Source organism: Chelonoidis abingdonii, chromosome 1, assembly GCF_003597395.2.
Source record: "Chelonoidis abingdonii isolate Lonesome George chromosome 1, CheloAbing_2.0, whole genome shotgun sequence".
In the NCBI taxonomy this organism is placed as follows: Eukaryota; Metazoa; Chordata; order Testudines; family Testudinidae; genus Chelonoidis; species Chelonoidis abingdonii.
In genome coordinates this window covers 329,941,457-329,956,978 of record NC_133769.1, presented here as the reverse complement: position 1 = coordinate 329,956,978, position 15,522 = coordinate 329,941,457, and the positions used below count along the sequence as shown (strand labels likewise).

The following is a 15,522-nucleotide window of genomic DNA, read 5'->3' as shown; positions in this document are numbered from 1 at the left end:
CATTCAGGCATGTGAATAGTTTCATTGAAGTCAAAAGGCTTACTCCCATGAGTAACGGCTACTCAATGTGGGTAAGTGTTGCAGAATTGGGCCCTTAATCTCTCTGTGCCTCAACCTCCTCCTCTGTACCATCGTGACAATCATACCTACTTTACACGCGTCTCAGAGACTTAATTCATTTGCTAAGTGTGTTGAGAGCCTTGGATGGAAGACGCTACAAATTCAAAGTTTTATTATAATGTAGCCTAAAACTACACTCTCCCTCCATCTTCACTCATCTTCTAAACTGACGGTTTCATGCTGGGAAATTAATTTCTAATCCAATTTTCTACAGTTCAGCTAACAAACTCTGATTAGATGTAGTTTTATTTATTATCTTTACAAAATCTTTTGCTTGTATGCTGGATTGTGACTCCTGCCAGCAATGCATACTATGTCTGGAGACTGCAGGTGAAGATTCAGTTCCACACAGGGCTGGATATTAGCGGGGATCAGTAATTGCAAGCACATTTTCTACATGAATGATGTAATCTTTTAAATTAGTCATAAAGCAACAGGCCAGATGGCTGCAATGGCAGCACTCTCATATGGGATATGAGAGCCAAAGCTAAGGCCACTAGTCTAATGCACTCCATGAAGATTCCACACTATAGGATGGATTTAGGGTGTCTTCAGGGATTTTTGGTATTTCCCAAGTTTTCTGCAGTATTCATGTTTTCACTTTAAAAAAAGATCTTTCAGCCCATCTGGTTATGAAGGCAACCTTTAAAGGCAAGCCTATGCAAGGCCAGAATTCTGGTTCTACCAATCTTATCCACAGTAAGTAACACTGTAATGGGACTATTTACATAGGGGCTGGAACTAGGGGAGCTGGGGGTGCTGCAGCACCCGTGGTTTGAAGTGGTTTCCATTATATCCAGGGTTTATGGTTTCGTTCCATGGCTCTCAGCACCCCCACTATACAAACTGTTCCAGCAGCAACACTGACTGCTTATGAAGAAGTAAAGGATTATTAAGCACTGGGGAGAGTAGCAGAATAGGGCCACGCAGAGATATCCTAAAGCCTAATCTCTTTGAGTTATTGAGTGCCTCCAGCACTCTGCAGGATTTGGTCTTTAGTGACCCTGGAATATATAGACATAATGAAACAATAGCTTTAGGATTAGACTGAACTTCCATTCATCTGAAGACAACTAACCAAAATGTTAATTCTGAGACCTAATACCAGTAATTAAAGGCAACATGGTTCACTACTTCTTCATTGCTTTCAGCTGCAGTAGCCAGTTAAAGTGTTTTAATTTAGGGTAACTAGATTCATCTGAAAAAAAAAACATGTTAAAAGATTTATAGATGCAAACATGTGAATTGAAGAGATGGAGTGGAGTGCTTTAGGAAAACTTCAAGATCGCGGAGTGAGGGTGATGCAAAGAACTGAAAGAATGTAAAATCTCTGGCCTAAAATCTCCCCTTATTTGACATTGGGTTGTGTGGGATTATAATTTTTGAAACAAGTCCTGGTAAAATAAAAAGTAAACGTTACATAGAACTATTAATTAATGATATAAACAGTTTATTTGGTGACTTTTGGTGTTTTCACTTATTTGGAGTACATTTGTTTTAAAAAATCCCAAAGATTTCAAAAAAAAACCTCAACACACAATCAGGAAATTTCACACGTTAGCAAAAGTTCCTGCAGTTTCCCAGTTGCCTTAGTCAAGGTTTGTGGATCCAGGCACCAGACTAGATGTAACTAATAATGTCATGAGTAGATGTTAGTGAATTGATAGACCAAGTTTCTATAAAACCAGGGAACAGAATAAATCTTTAGTACTGATTGTGGAAGATAAATGCCTAAAAATAGCCTCCCATGGATGAAAACGATAAGGGGCTTTAGAAGCTACCATAATACAATAATGAATGAAGGACAAAACATCCAAAAAACATGATACAAGATAAATATATATTTATGTTGACTAGGAAAAAAGAAGAAAAATAAAAATGTTTAAATATAAAAAATAGTCTGAAATACTCTGAACAATTTGAATTGCATAAACATACAGAGATCTAATGAAAGCATATTATTAAGATAAAAGTGCTAATATTTTCAAGGCACTGTTCCAAATACATTTGCTGTGATTAAAAATAAACATCCAGGATCTTTTGCATCTACAGTCTAGGGCAGATGAACAAAGGCCCTAAAAATGTGTTTGTACTTCATGATATGTATGCAGATGGATGGCTGAGATAAACTGCACAGACATAAACAACAATGGAATGTCACTGAGGTTCTGCATACCATCAAGCCGAGACATGGAATACTTACCACATTGTACAGGCCGATGCACCATCGCTCAAATAAAATCTGCCCAGAAAATCCATTAACAAATGCAAACCAAAGCTGAAACAGAAGAAAGTTACACAAAACTTGAGATCAATATTGTGCTAAATGTTTCCATATATTGAACAGAGAGAAGGGTGTGGAATGTGGACCACTATCTGAAGACAGCTGCTTACTGTGCTCTAAAAATAATTATCAGCAGTGTCCCACAGTTGTTTCTTCTAAAGTCCTGCATTTTAAATAGTGCTACAGAACTGCTTATTTAAGTTAGATCACTAAAGTGATGGAGCGATTTGTAGTATTTGCAACATTGTACTAAAAAAAAAAAAATCCCTAAAACTATTGATAGACTACCGACAAATTGTTAACGTATGCAAAGTTAGCAGCTATCCTGGTTTCATGACAGCTTGGTTAACGTGTTCTGAAGTCTGTAATGTCCCATTTGACACTATCTGGATAAAAACAGCACCACTGTAATTCTAGGAAAGTTTTAGAAATTATTGCAACCAGAATGCTATGTTGCCTTGCAAGTTCTGCTTAAAAATGGTGAGAAGCCAGCTTCCTTGATCTTAAGTCTCACATTGCTCAGCCAGCTTCTTGACATGTTTAAGTATATATGCCAGTGCAATTCACAGAGCAGGTGAGGGGGAGAAAAAATAAAGAGATGAAGAAGCATTCAAATTCTCTAATTTCCATAAGCAACACCTCCATTCCATCAAGGCTTCCACTAGCCAATACTCTCCTGGCCTCCCTTAGGGTGACCAGATGTCCCGATTTTATAGGGACAATTCCGATTTTGGGGTCTTTTTCTATATCGGCTCCTATTACTCACCACCCCCGTCCCAATTTTTCACATTTGGTGTCTGGTCACCCTACCTCACATTGAGAACCCACCCTACACAAAACCAGCAGAAACTTGTTTCTCCAAGAGCATCCCAGCATCAGAACCCACCCACTGCTTTCTTGACTAAAAGATTGTGGGTAGAATTGCAAAAAGATTGAGACTGTATTTCCAACAAGAAATCATAGCTGATTCAGGCATCTCAGGTGGAGAAAGTCTGAGAATCTCTTCTCTTCAGATGAAACAAATACAGTTAATTTTCTGAAACATATTTCCAGATCTTTGGCAATGGGGATCCAGGTTCCTTTTCTACAGTTCACAGTTCAGAATACAGCAGTTCATCTATCTACTCAGCAACACAAGCATCCCAGTGCTCTGCTCAGTTCTCTGGAACCCCAGTTAACAAAGTTAACTTCAAGCTTTGTTAAGAAGACTGGAAGCTCTCCATGACATTAGCCCAGGCTACTTAAGGAATCATCATTCTCTCTGAGACCATAACCTCCCATGACAGCTACAGTCCTTCAGAAAAAATGGAAATGTCAGCCCCTTGTGCAAATGTGCAAATCTCTGCAGCTGACCCATGACTAAGGCACTCGTTTCTTGCGGGGAAAAAATACATAGCTCATTTGTTTGATTTAGATTTCCCACAATAAAAAAATTCTTACCAACAAGGGGAGGAAGGAAAACATAAAATCCTGTGAAATATTTAGAAGACAAGCACCTGACCTCTATTACTAACTGCTTCTTACCTAACAATACTGCTCCATACAAGACTTTTTAAAATCCTCACTGGAAGGATTACGTAGTATCACTGATTAGTTTAGACAACTTAGTAGAAAATTGAGGTGAGATGTTTCTGACTCTTTCAAACATCTTCCCCTTGAAAAGTTTGTCTCTGACTTTGCTATGCAAATAACATTTGTAGCATTTTAATAAGGTTCTCGGACTAAATGTTATCAGTTACAGTAGCCAGAAATTTTATAGGAAAAATCAAAATCTTCTGAAACCTCATCCAACCCCCAAAAGTATCTTTTATTGAAATAATCATATGTTGGATAATCAAATGCACTTGTTTCAAAGGAAATACTATTTAGATGGGCAAGAACGAACAAAAATGTAGATTTAAAAAAAATATTTTGGTACTTTAAAATCCAAATGTGACAGTTTTCCTTTTAGCAGGATCCATACAGATAAAACTGAAGAAAAATGAGAACATGCTGTATTTTCAATGCTTACACAAGCTTACTTGCATTACACTCTTTCTAAACATGAGATGGAGTTGTATTGCTATGACACACTATAAAATAACCGTTATGCTTGCCTTTTGCCAGGTTTCACACTAGCAAATGCCAATCAACACAATAAAGAATCCATGGTCTATTACCTTAATCTCTTAATGTCAAGGAACACAAATCATGGAGTCTCAGTGTAAAATAATATACAAATATATTTATTATGAAGCTGACATAAGCCATAAATTGTCATGTGTAGTTTGTTAAATACTATTTGTTTTTACAGACTAAAAAAATCCCCCGTCTTAATGTTCTTGTTAACAAGAAATACTAAATACAATTGAAGCTGTGCAAGCCACAACTACCCATGCTTGACTCAGACTTGGTGAGCTGCTCGGAAAACTTGCCAAGTCTGCCTGGCTTGCCAAGCTCCTAGTGTTTGCAGTGCTTGAGTATAGTCTTGCTAGGAGCAAATGGACCGAATGTTATTAAATGGCTTTTCTGGAAAAGAAACGTTCTTTTCAATTTAACTATTGCCTGACTGCGAAAACAGTTGGAACACCTTATTTATAATTCAGCTATAAAAAAAATATATGTCCAGGGAACATACGAAGTCTGATTTTAATGCAAGGAAATTCATGACTGAAAACTAAGACTGAAAATCCAGGTTGACACACTATTATTACCTTACTTTATTATGGTTAATACTGCAGAGATCTAAGATCTCTAGGTAATGTTATGTACTATCTTCCGCAGTATCCAAAAATGGAGCACGTTTGGAAAAATGGAGCATGTTAAAGACAGAGAAACAGTCCATAGTTTCGGCCTTAAAGCATGGTTGCATTCTTTATATGTAATGAACCTCATTTTTGAAAAACTCAGTGCCAACTGTACATGAGCACTTGCACACTACGAAGTCAGACAAACTCCTCATTGTAGAGGTCATTGAATAGCCGACTGATTTGAGCTGGATGCAAGCCGGTGATCTAAAGGGGAGAAGCTCAATATTCCATTACCAATATTCTGGGCCACACAGTCTATGCACCTGGCTTTAGAATGTATTTTAAGAAAAGAGCAAGTGACATTTTCAGAAAATGGTCCCACTCCAGTAAGTTTGAAGGCAATTTTAATTGCATTTTATTACTTTATGCATAATTATTACTTCAACATTAATGCTTGCAACAGTAGGAACTAATTTATTTAAGTGCTCTAAGGCAATGGGATAGCAAATGGTCTATTCTAAATGTGTATATTTATGATGTCTTGATAATAGACAACTTAACGAGTACTAGAAATGTTTTCCCAGTCCTGCTAAAGGGCATGGAAAGCTAATATAATCAGGGTATCAACAATTGCCACAGGCACCAATTACAGCCAAATGCCTTTGCTATGTAGAGATGAGTTAAATTCTCAAAATAGCCTCTCTTAACACACACATTTTGCATGCTCTTACCAAATAAGCTCATTTACAGTTTGCCTAATAAAGCAGGTTTATGTATCTCATATGCAATTCATTAATAATGTATCCTGATTAAAATCCTCTTTGTTCCAGATGTATCTCTCAATCCAAGGCTCTAATTCCTGCTCAAGTGCACACAGCCCTAATATAATCCCTTCATTAGAGTATATATGGCACCAATTTTATAATATAGCTAGAAAATCTCTTTAATAAGATTTGTCAGAGTAGGTCTGGCTTCCTGAAATTCACTTGACTTCCCAAGGAATGTTTTTTTTGCTATTTTTCTTTGCTTATTAACTGTTAAAGAGAAAGAAATTTGTTTTTCTTTCAGTAATAGAAAAACAATTTTTTCTAATCCAGCCCACCCTAAGCAGATATCATTTAAAATTAAAGGACTCTCTAACCTTTTCTCGCCAATTTTCCAATTATTCCAAGTTTTAACTGATTTTTTTCTTTTAAATTACTAAGAATTATACAGCAAGAGTTGGTCAGATAAATAGCTTATAAGGATATAGAAGCAATCTCAGTAGTAGATGTTTCCTAAAATTTAACACTACTATATTTAAAAAATCTTGAACAGATGTTATTCCTTCTATTGCTGTCTTAATTTGACGGCTACAGTTGATATTTTAGTATCCTGGAATTACAAAAATGTACCATTTTGGTCTTTCATTCCTCTCTAATTATACAGAGAGGAATGAAAGACTAATTTATTTTTTTCCCCTCGAACATATTGCTTCTATGCCTTCTCTTCTAAATATGAGCACTGAATACTGTAAAGATCTGGGGCCCTATCATCATGGAAGACACGTACTCACCCCGAAAACCTCACAGAAGTCAAGGGAGTTATATGAGCACATGCAAGGAGATGATCAAGCCCCTGAAGACTCTGCTACTCACCTATGCTATTACGGCTCATTATTATCAAATTGTGATAGTGCCCAACAGCACAGTCAGGATCAGGACCCCATTGTATGAAACATGACCCGTGCCCAAAGGAGTTCACAATGTCATTCAAGACAAGGTGAAAACAGTCAGTGTAATAGCAGAAGGGAAGGAGGGAGGATGGACAAGGATAACAGAAATGAGATACCAGTTACATAAATTAGCTATTAGCACAGTCCCCACTGGCTTTCTGCCCAAATATTATCACTAGGTAGCACTCTGGCCTCTTGGTTAAAAAGCACCATGCCAGGATACTGCACCCACTACTGAGAATATAGTACTCAGGGATGTTATCTTGTTTGAGATTAGCTAAGAGGAAGTATTAAACTAAAGTCCCTTCTGGTCATCTCTGGTAGCACTTTTTCAAAAGCTGGATAACCTTCCAATATCCCAATCAACATTCCTTCTCTTAATAAAGGCAGGTTATAACAAACAAAGGAGTGTTTGAGCTATGCAAATGAGTACCCAATGACTCCATTTGCCTAAACCAAGCCAAAATTTCTAACATAGACATGTAAGCATGATGTCCATATGATGCATTTAAGTGCTCAAATCAGCATTTAGGTACATAAATTCACACTTTAAACACCTGAGGGCTAAACTGAACGTGGGATCTGGATGTCTATTACAGTGTGCAACCAGGTTTGCTTCTGCTTTGGTTCTATGGGGAATGATATCTTGAAGAGGTGAACTTACATCATGAGCTGAAGATGGTAAGGGTGGAAATTTTCTTGATCTTCTTTGGTGCAGATTTCAGAGTCTTTGCTCCTAATGGCATAGGCCAGCTATGGAGAAGGCTTCTTCCCTGATTCCCTGAAGTCACTGTCACTAGTGAGTCCACCATGTGAAGACTGTAAGTTGCCTGAGCTATCAAAAGTCAGATTTACTCATCTGAAGGCCAGATGGTAGAGCTTGCCAGTTGCCCAAAACATTTCCTTCTTACAATTAGCTTCAGTTCAATCTTTTCTCAATTACTTTCTTCAATCATGCTCAAATTTCCAAAGATACCAGGAAAGCTGCACTGTCTGCGCTAGATGTGAGCATAGGTGCTGGAACTAGGAGTGCTGCAGGGTTTTCCATCATATGCAAGGTTCACAGTTTGGTTCAATGGCTTTCAGCACCCCCGCTATACAAATTATTCCAGCATCCCTGGATGAGAGAGTTACACAGAGCCATGTATTGTCAGCAAATTACTGGCACTGTATCCTGTGTCATAACATGATGTTCCCTAATGGCTTTACATACATGTTGCACCAGAGTGGCATCATGATTCACCCACTATAACACTTTTTAGATCTGCTGGAAAAGAAATGAGCAAAGACAACTTTGTTTGACTCAGTTAACTCCGGCCAGGACATACAGGGGTTTCAGCAGTATCTGGTCAAGGTTGTCTAAAACTGCTGACAGAGCAAACAGTAGCACTACTGTTGTTTCACCTCTGTCCATCTCTGTGAGGAACTCATCACAAAGGCCATTTCAGTTTCATTATCTAGCCTGAAACCAGACTGAGATGAGTCTAGGATACCAATTGGGATGAGATGTTGCAGAAACCAGTCAAACACCAATAATTTCGCCCAGGAATGAGAGACTCAAGTGAATGGTACTTCAAGAGATTGTAAGTGCTATGCATTTTGTTTTTGTTGATTTATGTAGTACAAACAGGCTATGTTGTCTGTTAGGACTCTTGTGTGTGATCCTTTGAACAGTGGGATGAAATGGGTGCAGGCATTCCTGACCACCCTTAACTCAAGGAGGTAGATGTGAAGGGATGTCCACCTGCCTCATGTTGTGAGGCCATTTAGATGCGCACTCCACCCTATGAGCTGAACCACATCTGGAGGCATCACATGTGAAGCCTAGCCTGAGGTATTATTGCTGCTATATGACCCAAGAGTTGGAGGCAGTGTCTGGCTGGTATCTGTGGGCTGTTTTGAATGGTCTCTATGAGTGTGGCCAAGAAGAGAAATCTCTGTTGAGGTAGGAGAGCTCTTGCTTGTAACAAGTCAAGGTCAGTGCCTATGAATTCCAGGTGTTGCATTGGAAGTAGGGTTGATTTCTGGGCATTGATTTGGGGGCCTAGTTCTGTGAACAATTCTATTGCAGCCTTGGTGACTTGATGAGCCTCTTGGAGAGACCAGGCTCTGAGGAGGCAATGGTCCAGACAGGGTAAATCATGATCCCTTGGGAGCATAAGTGCGCAGCCACTACTAAGAAACCCTGTACTGGTGGCAGTCTTGTCCAAGGAATCTGAGAAATTGTCTGTAAGTCAGTAGGACTGAGATACGGAAGTAGGCATCCTGAAGGTTGAGGGCTGAAAACCAGTCACCCTGTTCCAACATTGAAATGATCATTGCTAGAATGACCATCTTGAATTTTTGAGCTCTGACAAACTTATCAAGAGGTCTGACGTCTAGTATGGGTCTCCATCCTCTTTTCTTCTTGGGTATTAGGAAATAGCAAGAGTAGAACTCTTTGCCTCGTAGATGGTGAGGTACTGGTTCTATGGCTCTTAACTGGAGGAGATGATCTACCTCTTGTCGTAGTAAACTCTTGTGAGACGGGTTCCTGAAGAGGGACGGGGAAGGGTGTTGTGGAGGGGGCAGGGAGGTAAAACAGACAGAGTGAACAATCTCTAAGCACATCAGTCCAATGTTATGCATTCCCGGGTGCTCTGGAACGTTGCCAGATGGTAGCCAAATGGGTGGATAGCTGTGGTCAGTTGTAGCAGTTGAGGAGAATGGTCTATCGATATCTCAACCAACACATCAAAACTGGTGCTTGGAAGTGGATGGCTGGGACATGGAGAAATGTGGGCCAAATGATTTACATCTCGTGAACTTAGTTTTCTTTCTCTGTGGCTTGTAGTAATGCTGAGTTGGGTGTTGGGAAGTGCGTGGTTTATGCTGGGGCTGCGGACTAAATTTCCTCTTTTGTCCTGGCGTGTAGATGCCTAGTGAGTGGAAAGTGACCCTAGAATCTTTCACAGTGTGAAGAGAGGCACCCATCTTCTCTGTGAAGAGCTTAGTGCCTTTAAAGGAAAGGTTTTCAACACTCTTTTGGAAAAAAGAACGAGCAGTACTTGTGGCACCTTAGAGACTAACAAATTTATTTGGGCATAAGTTTTTCTGGGTTAGAACCCACTTCATCGGATGCATGAAGTGAAAAATACAGGAGCAGGTATAAATACATGAAAGGACAGGGGTTGCTCTACCAAGTGTGAGGTCAGTCTAATGCGATAAATCAATTAATAGCAGGATACCAAGGGAGGAAAAATAACTTTTGAAGTAGTAAGAGAGTGGCCCATTACAGACATTACAGACAGTTGACAAAGTGTGACTGACCTCACACTTGGTAAAGCATCTCGTTAGACAAGGATGAATAAAGTATGTCAAGGAGTTTGTGGTGGGTGTCCTTGACTTCTTCTAGAGGTATCTGAGGAGTATCTGCCACTCTCTTTGCTAGGTCTTGGAAGAGAAAGTCATCAGCCAGAGATGGTGGGGGAAGGTATAAAGGCCTCATCTGGGGAGGAGGAGGAGGATACAGTCCCCATGGTCACCTCCCCCTCAACACTGCCCTTCTCACTCCTCCACAATTTTTTTGGAGGTTCTGAAACTCTAGATGCTACATCCCCGGGGTAATTCTCATTACCCACAGGTTTATTAACATCACAACACTGAAACTCAACAGTCTGGTTCAAAACCACGAGGATACACAATCTGATTTTAAGGATCACTATACAGCAACTATCTTACACCATAAAGCATAGCAGGGCAGCACTTCTATCACCTCCATCTGTACACACTGCTACCCCAAGTGGTGAGATAGCACCTACTTTAACTTTCTAAATTAGTTTCCTTTTTTCTCTTTCATCACAGTTTGTTGAAAAAACAGCTACCTATCCAATATGCTTTTATATTCCACTGCAAGAACACTGAAGCATATAATAAAAGCTTCTTTGAATCCAGCAATAAGCACCCTTTGGTGAAGCTAGGGGTCAGATCTGGAGGTAATGTGCTGACAATGGCAAAAGGGCAGGTATGTCAGGTAGTATCTTTTACTGAACTAACTTCTGCTGGTGAGAGAGACAAGCTTTCGAGCTACACAGAGCTCTTCCTCAGGTTTAGTTTAGACAGCAGTAATTCCAGTTCCACAATTAAGACCACAAGGATCAAAAAATCCCATCTTCCACCATTGTGCACATCCTAATGTCTCAGCTTGTGAGGTGCTGAATATCTTCAACTTCCATTCATTTAATGGGAGTTGAGGTTTCTGAGCAATTCGCAGGATCAAGCTCCAAGTGAGCAAGATAAAAGATAGAACAAAAAACCAAAAATTGTGCTATGTCCAGATGTCAGACATGTTGTCCAGTAGCTGTAACACTGATAAAGTAACAGGGATATTTGGGATATGTACTGCTAGAGAATGCTTTTCTGTGTTGATATCAGCTTAGGAATCATGTGCTGTTGCACTGCTAAGTGGAGTAAGAAAGTAACAGTAGGGGAAATCTGATACATCTCTACTTCTGTGTACTTACTGTAACTGTGGTTCTTCGAAATGTGATGCAGACATGCATTCCACTTAGGTGTGTGTGCGCCCAGTGAACCAAAGCTGGATAATTTTGTCTAGCACTACCCATAGAGGAGTAGTACCCTCTCTAAGTGACGCCCCAATCCCCTTCAGTTCCTTCACACAAAATTCCCAGAGACTAGACTTTGATGCAGAGGGGATGGAGGGTGGGTCGTGGAATACACGTCTGCATTACATCTCAAAGAACAACAGTTACAGTAAGTAACCGCTTCTTCTTCTTCTCTGAGTAGATGCAGCTGTGTATTCCACTGAAGTGACTCTCAAAAGCAGTACCTCCAGGGGCTGGGGCTCAGAGTCTATTTAAACAAACACTGCAGGATCACCTTCCCAAAGTTTGCATCTTGCTCTGGATGCTACAGTAATGGTATAATGGTTCATAAATGTATGTATCAATGACCATGTGGTAGCCCTGCACATATCCAACAGTGAGATGTCACAAAACTACACGATCAATGTTGTTTGTGCTCTCATAGAATGAGCTCACACCTGTAGACACAGTGCAGCTGAAGCCATTTCATATGCAGTCTGAATACAGGAATTTATCCACTTAGAGATCATCTGTGAGGAGACTGCCTGTGCCTTCGTACAGTCTACATATGACACCAAGAGATGAGGTGAAGCTGAAAGGGTTTAGTCCTCTCCAGATAAAAGCCCAGACATTTTCTGGCATCCAATGTGTGAAGACGCTGCTCCTCTGGCAACGAATGCAGCTTAGGAAAAACACAAGCAAATATACCACCTAGCTTAAATGAAACAGAGACCACTTTAGACACAAATTTTGGGTGCAGCTGCAGCATCATGAGGAATGCAGTTTTTTAACATAAGAAAGGAAAGGGGCAGGATGCCAGAGGTTCGAATGGAGGTCCCATGAGAGCTGCTGAGACCATGTTAATGTCTCACAAGGGAACTGATTTCCACCCCAGTGGACGGAGACGAAGGATTCCTTTGAAGAATCTCACCACCATAGCATTGGAAAACACCAGTCTTCCACAAATGGGTGGATGAAAGGCTGTGATCGCTGCTGGGTGTGCCCTCAGCAAGCTAAGCATAAGGCCTGACAACAGAAGATGCAGCAAACACTCCAAAATATCTTTGATATTAGCCAGTGTCAGCTGAACTCTGTTGGCCAATAACCACATTGAAGAATACTTCCACTTTGCCGAATAGGCCATGCAGGGAGAAGGTTTTCTGCTACTGAGTCAGACCCGATGAATAGCTACTGAGCATTGCTCCTCCTTCTCATTCAACCATGGAACGGCCATGTCATGAGATGCAGAGAGCTGAGCGCAGGATGCAGAGCGAGACGGTGATTCTGTGTGAGCAGGTAGGGATGGAGAGGAAGGGATATGGGAGGCTGAATCGACAGAGCAAGAAGATCAGAAAACCAGCACTGCCTCGGCTATGCTGGGGCAATGAGAATGAGCTTGGCCCGATCTGTCCCACATATCAGGGAGGCATCAGCGACGATATCCCTGGTTGGTAAGGGCCAGACAAAGGGAATGCCTTGACATACATTCCCCTGAACAGTGTTCCCTCTAATTTTTCCCACACATGTGCGGGAGGTGATGTGTAACACATCACCTCCATATGTGTGACCATAACAAAATTCATGTTGTGAGGATGGGGCTGAGGGGTTCGAAGTGCAGGAAGGGGTTCAGGGCTGGGGCAGAGGGTTGAGATGCAGGGAGTGAGGACTCTGGCTGGGTGTGTGAGCTCTTGGGTGTGGCCAACGATGAGGGGCACAGGGCTGTAGCAGGGGGTTGGGGTGCGGGCTCTAGGGTGGGGCCGAGGATGAAGGGTCTGAGGTGCAGGCTTCCCTGGGGCTACAGCAGGGAGAGAGGACTCCCCCCAGCAGCAGCTGGACTGGGGGAGAGAGGCACCTCTTTCCCAGCCACGGCAAGTCTGGGACGGGACGGGTTGGGTCTGGGGCAGAGGTGCATCTCCCTCAGTAGTGGCAGGTCTGGGCCGGGCTGGGGACGCCTCTCCCCTGGCAGCAGCAGGTCCATCTGCAGTCCAGGCTACTGGTGACAGTCTGTAGCTTTGGGCTCCCCATGGGAGCCCAAAGCAGTGGACTGTCTGTCACTGGCGGCCCAGAGGAACGGCAATGGCTGTGGGCTCCTTTCCGCCTCACCCCATCACTGGCAGGCAGCTGGTGGCTGCTGCCTGCCGCTGACGGAGGGCGGGGGCAGAGAGAGGAGCCTTCAGCTGGTCGACTGAGTAGAGCAAGTGGGCAGAGGTGGGGCAGGGGGGAGCAGAAAGAAGCCTGGGCTGGCAGGCCTAGAGCAGCATGGGGGAGGGACTGGAAAGGAGAGGAGCCAGCGCTGCAGCCGCTGGACCACAACGCAAGCGAAGTGGAGTGCTGGGCAAGGCCGGTAGGGCCCCCTGCTGAGCGTGGGCCTGCTGCCATTATAAACTCAGTACTGTCCGGGCTGGGCTGGGCTGGGGCCAGTGTTGGGGCACCTCTCCCTGTCATGGCAAGTTCTTGGGTAGGGGAGAGGCATTTCTCCCCACCGCAGCCCTGAGCGCCTGCACGGTACTTAATAGGCTGCTGCGCAGCTTAGAGGGAACTTAGCCCCTGAACTATCCACCACGGCAAGGAGTACAGGTTTGATAGAGGGAGGCAGACCAACCTGTCCAGGAGGTGAAGTGTTGGACAGTAAACAGTCCTGAGTCACATATGCGGAGGGTGAAGGCACAACTTTGTGAACTGAACCACCTACATGCATGTGAACATGGGGCCTAAGACACACCCGAACTGTCGGGGAAGGTTGAGACTGCTGACCGAGACAAAGGTGGCGAATTGTCTGGAAACGGTTGACCCGCAGGAATGCTCTAAAATTCAGAACCTATTATGGCCCCAGTGAACTCTATTTTATGAGTGGGGACCAGCGCTGGACTTTCCTGTGTTTAGAATGAGACTCACTGGGTCCAGTAAGTGAAGTGTAATGTGAATATGAGAAAGGATCGCTCCCCAGCACGATGGACAATGTTTAACCCCCAGTTAGGGCACCACTGGGGAATACTTAACTAAATACAACTAACACTAATCTAACTAGCACTAAGGGTATTACTAACTATATACATCTAGAAAAAATACTCCACCAGTGAGAGAATGTGAGGCCAAGACCACACAGAGCTGTGATTCCAACCCAAGCAGGGAGGGGGCTCAGGAGGCGCTGCCTAATATAGCCAGGGGAAGGACTGTGGCAGCAAAGCACGAGCACTGCCCCTTGATGGGTACTAGTAGGCAAAATTCTCTGGCTCTGGTGTGCTGGGTGCACACGCACACACATACACACACACACGCTGAAGTGGAATACACGGCTGCATCTACTCACAGAAGAGCTATTAGTGATCAGAGGCAGTATTTAGTGGATGAGGACGACAAAACAAATATAAATATTTAAAAAAGCCACTTTTCTACCAAAACACTCTGCATGTCCATAACCGGAGGAGGGTTGATTCAGGCCTTCATCCTTCTGCACCAGGAAAGCGGAATTCTGTGGACTTTACCATATGTGTGCTAACATGTCAGATAAGATATTAAAAACTAGGTCCTTTGTGCTCTGAATGGCTGTTAAAGCCCCTAAGAAATGTTTTGGATTTCATCCAGTGTCCTTGGGCAAAATTTTCTCTTTCCTAGACTGTTGGGAAGTGTGCCAGTTGGTGGCTGCCAGCCAGTGGAGATGTAGCTGCAATTAGAGAGGGGCTGATAATTGATTTTTCAGTTTGCTGGCCGTTCTGAAAATAATGTAAAGAAATTGGTTCAAGTGGAACCGAATCCAAAAATTTGTTTCAGGTTGAACAAATAGATCAGAAAATAGGTTTTCTGACAGATTTTTCAGACTCCCTTACAATTTTCAGCACAGTGCATAGGGCACTCACTTGGAATGCAGGAGAACTGGTTTCAATCCCCCTGCCACCAATGTGGAAAAGGGATTTGAACTTGGGGGGTGTCCTACATGGTAAGACAGCTCGTTAGCCACTGGGCTGTAGGCTATTCTAAAAGATGCTACTCTCATTTTCCCATGGAAGCTTTATCACATAAATAAGTAAATAGTCACAGCAGAAACTTGAACGTGGGTCTCCTATAGACAAGGAGGTCTAAGTGGTCCTAGCC

General features: G+C 42.4%; 1 protein-coding gene across 1 annotated transcript in view; it reads right to left on the bottom strand.

Moving 5' to 3' along the window:
• The window catches only part of ATP8A2 (ATPase phospholipid transporting 8A2), a 612,384-nt gene that overhangs the window by 166,706 nt on the left and 430,156 nt on the right, over positions 1–15,522 (bottom strand). The window contains exon 28 of the mRNA XM_075061658.1: positions 2,324–2,398. Coding sequence (XP_074917759.1) covers positions 2,324–2,398 — 75 coding nt within the window. The remainder of the gene's footprint in view (positions 1–2,323; positions 2,399–15,522) is intronic.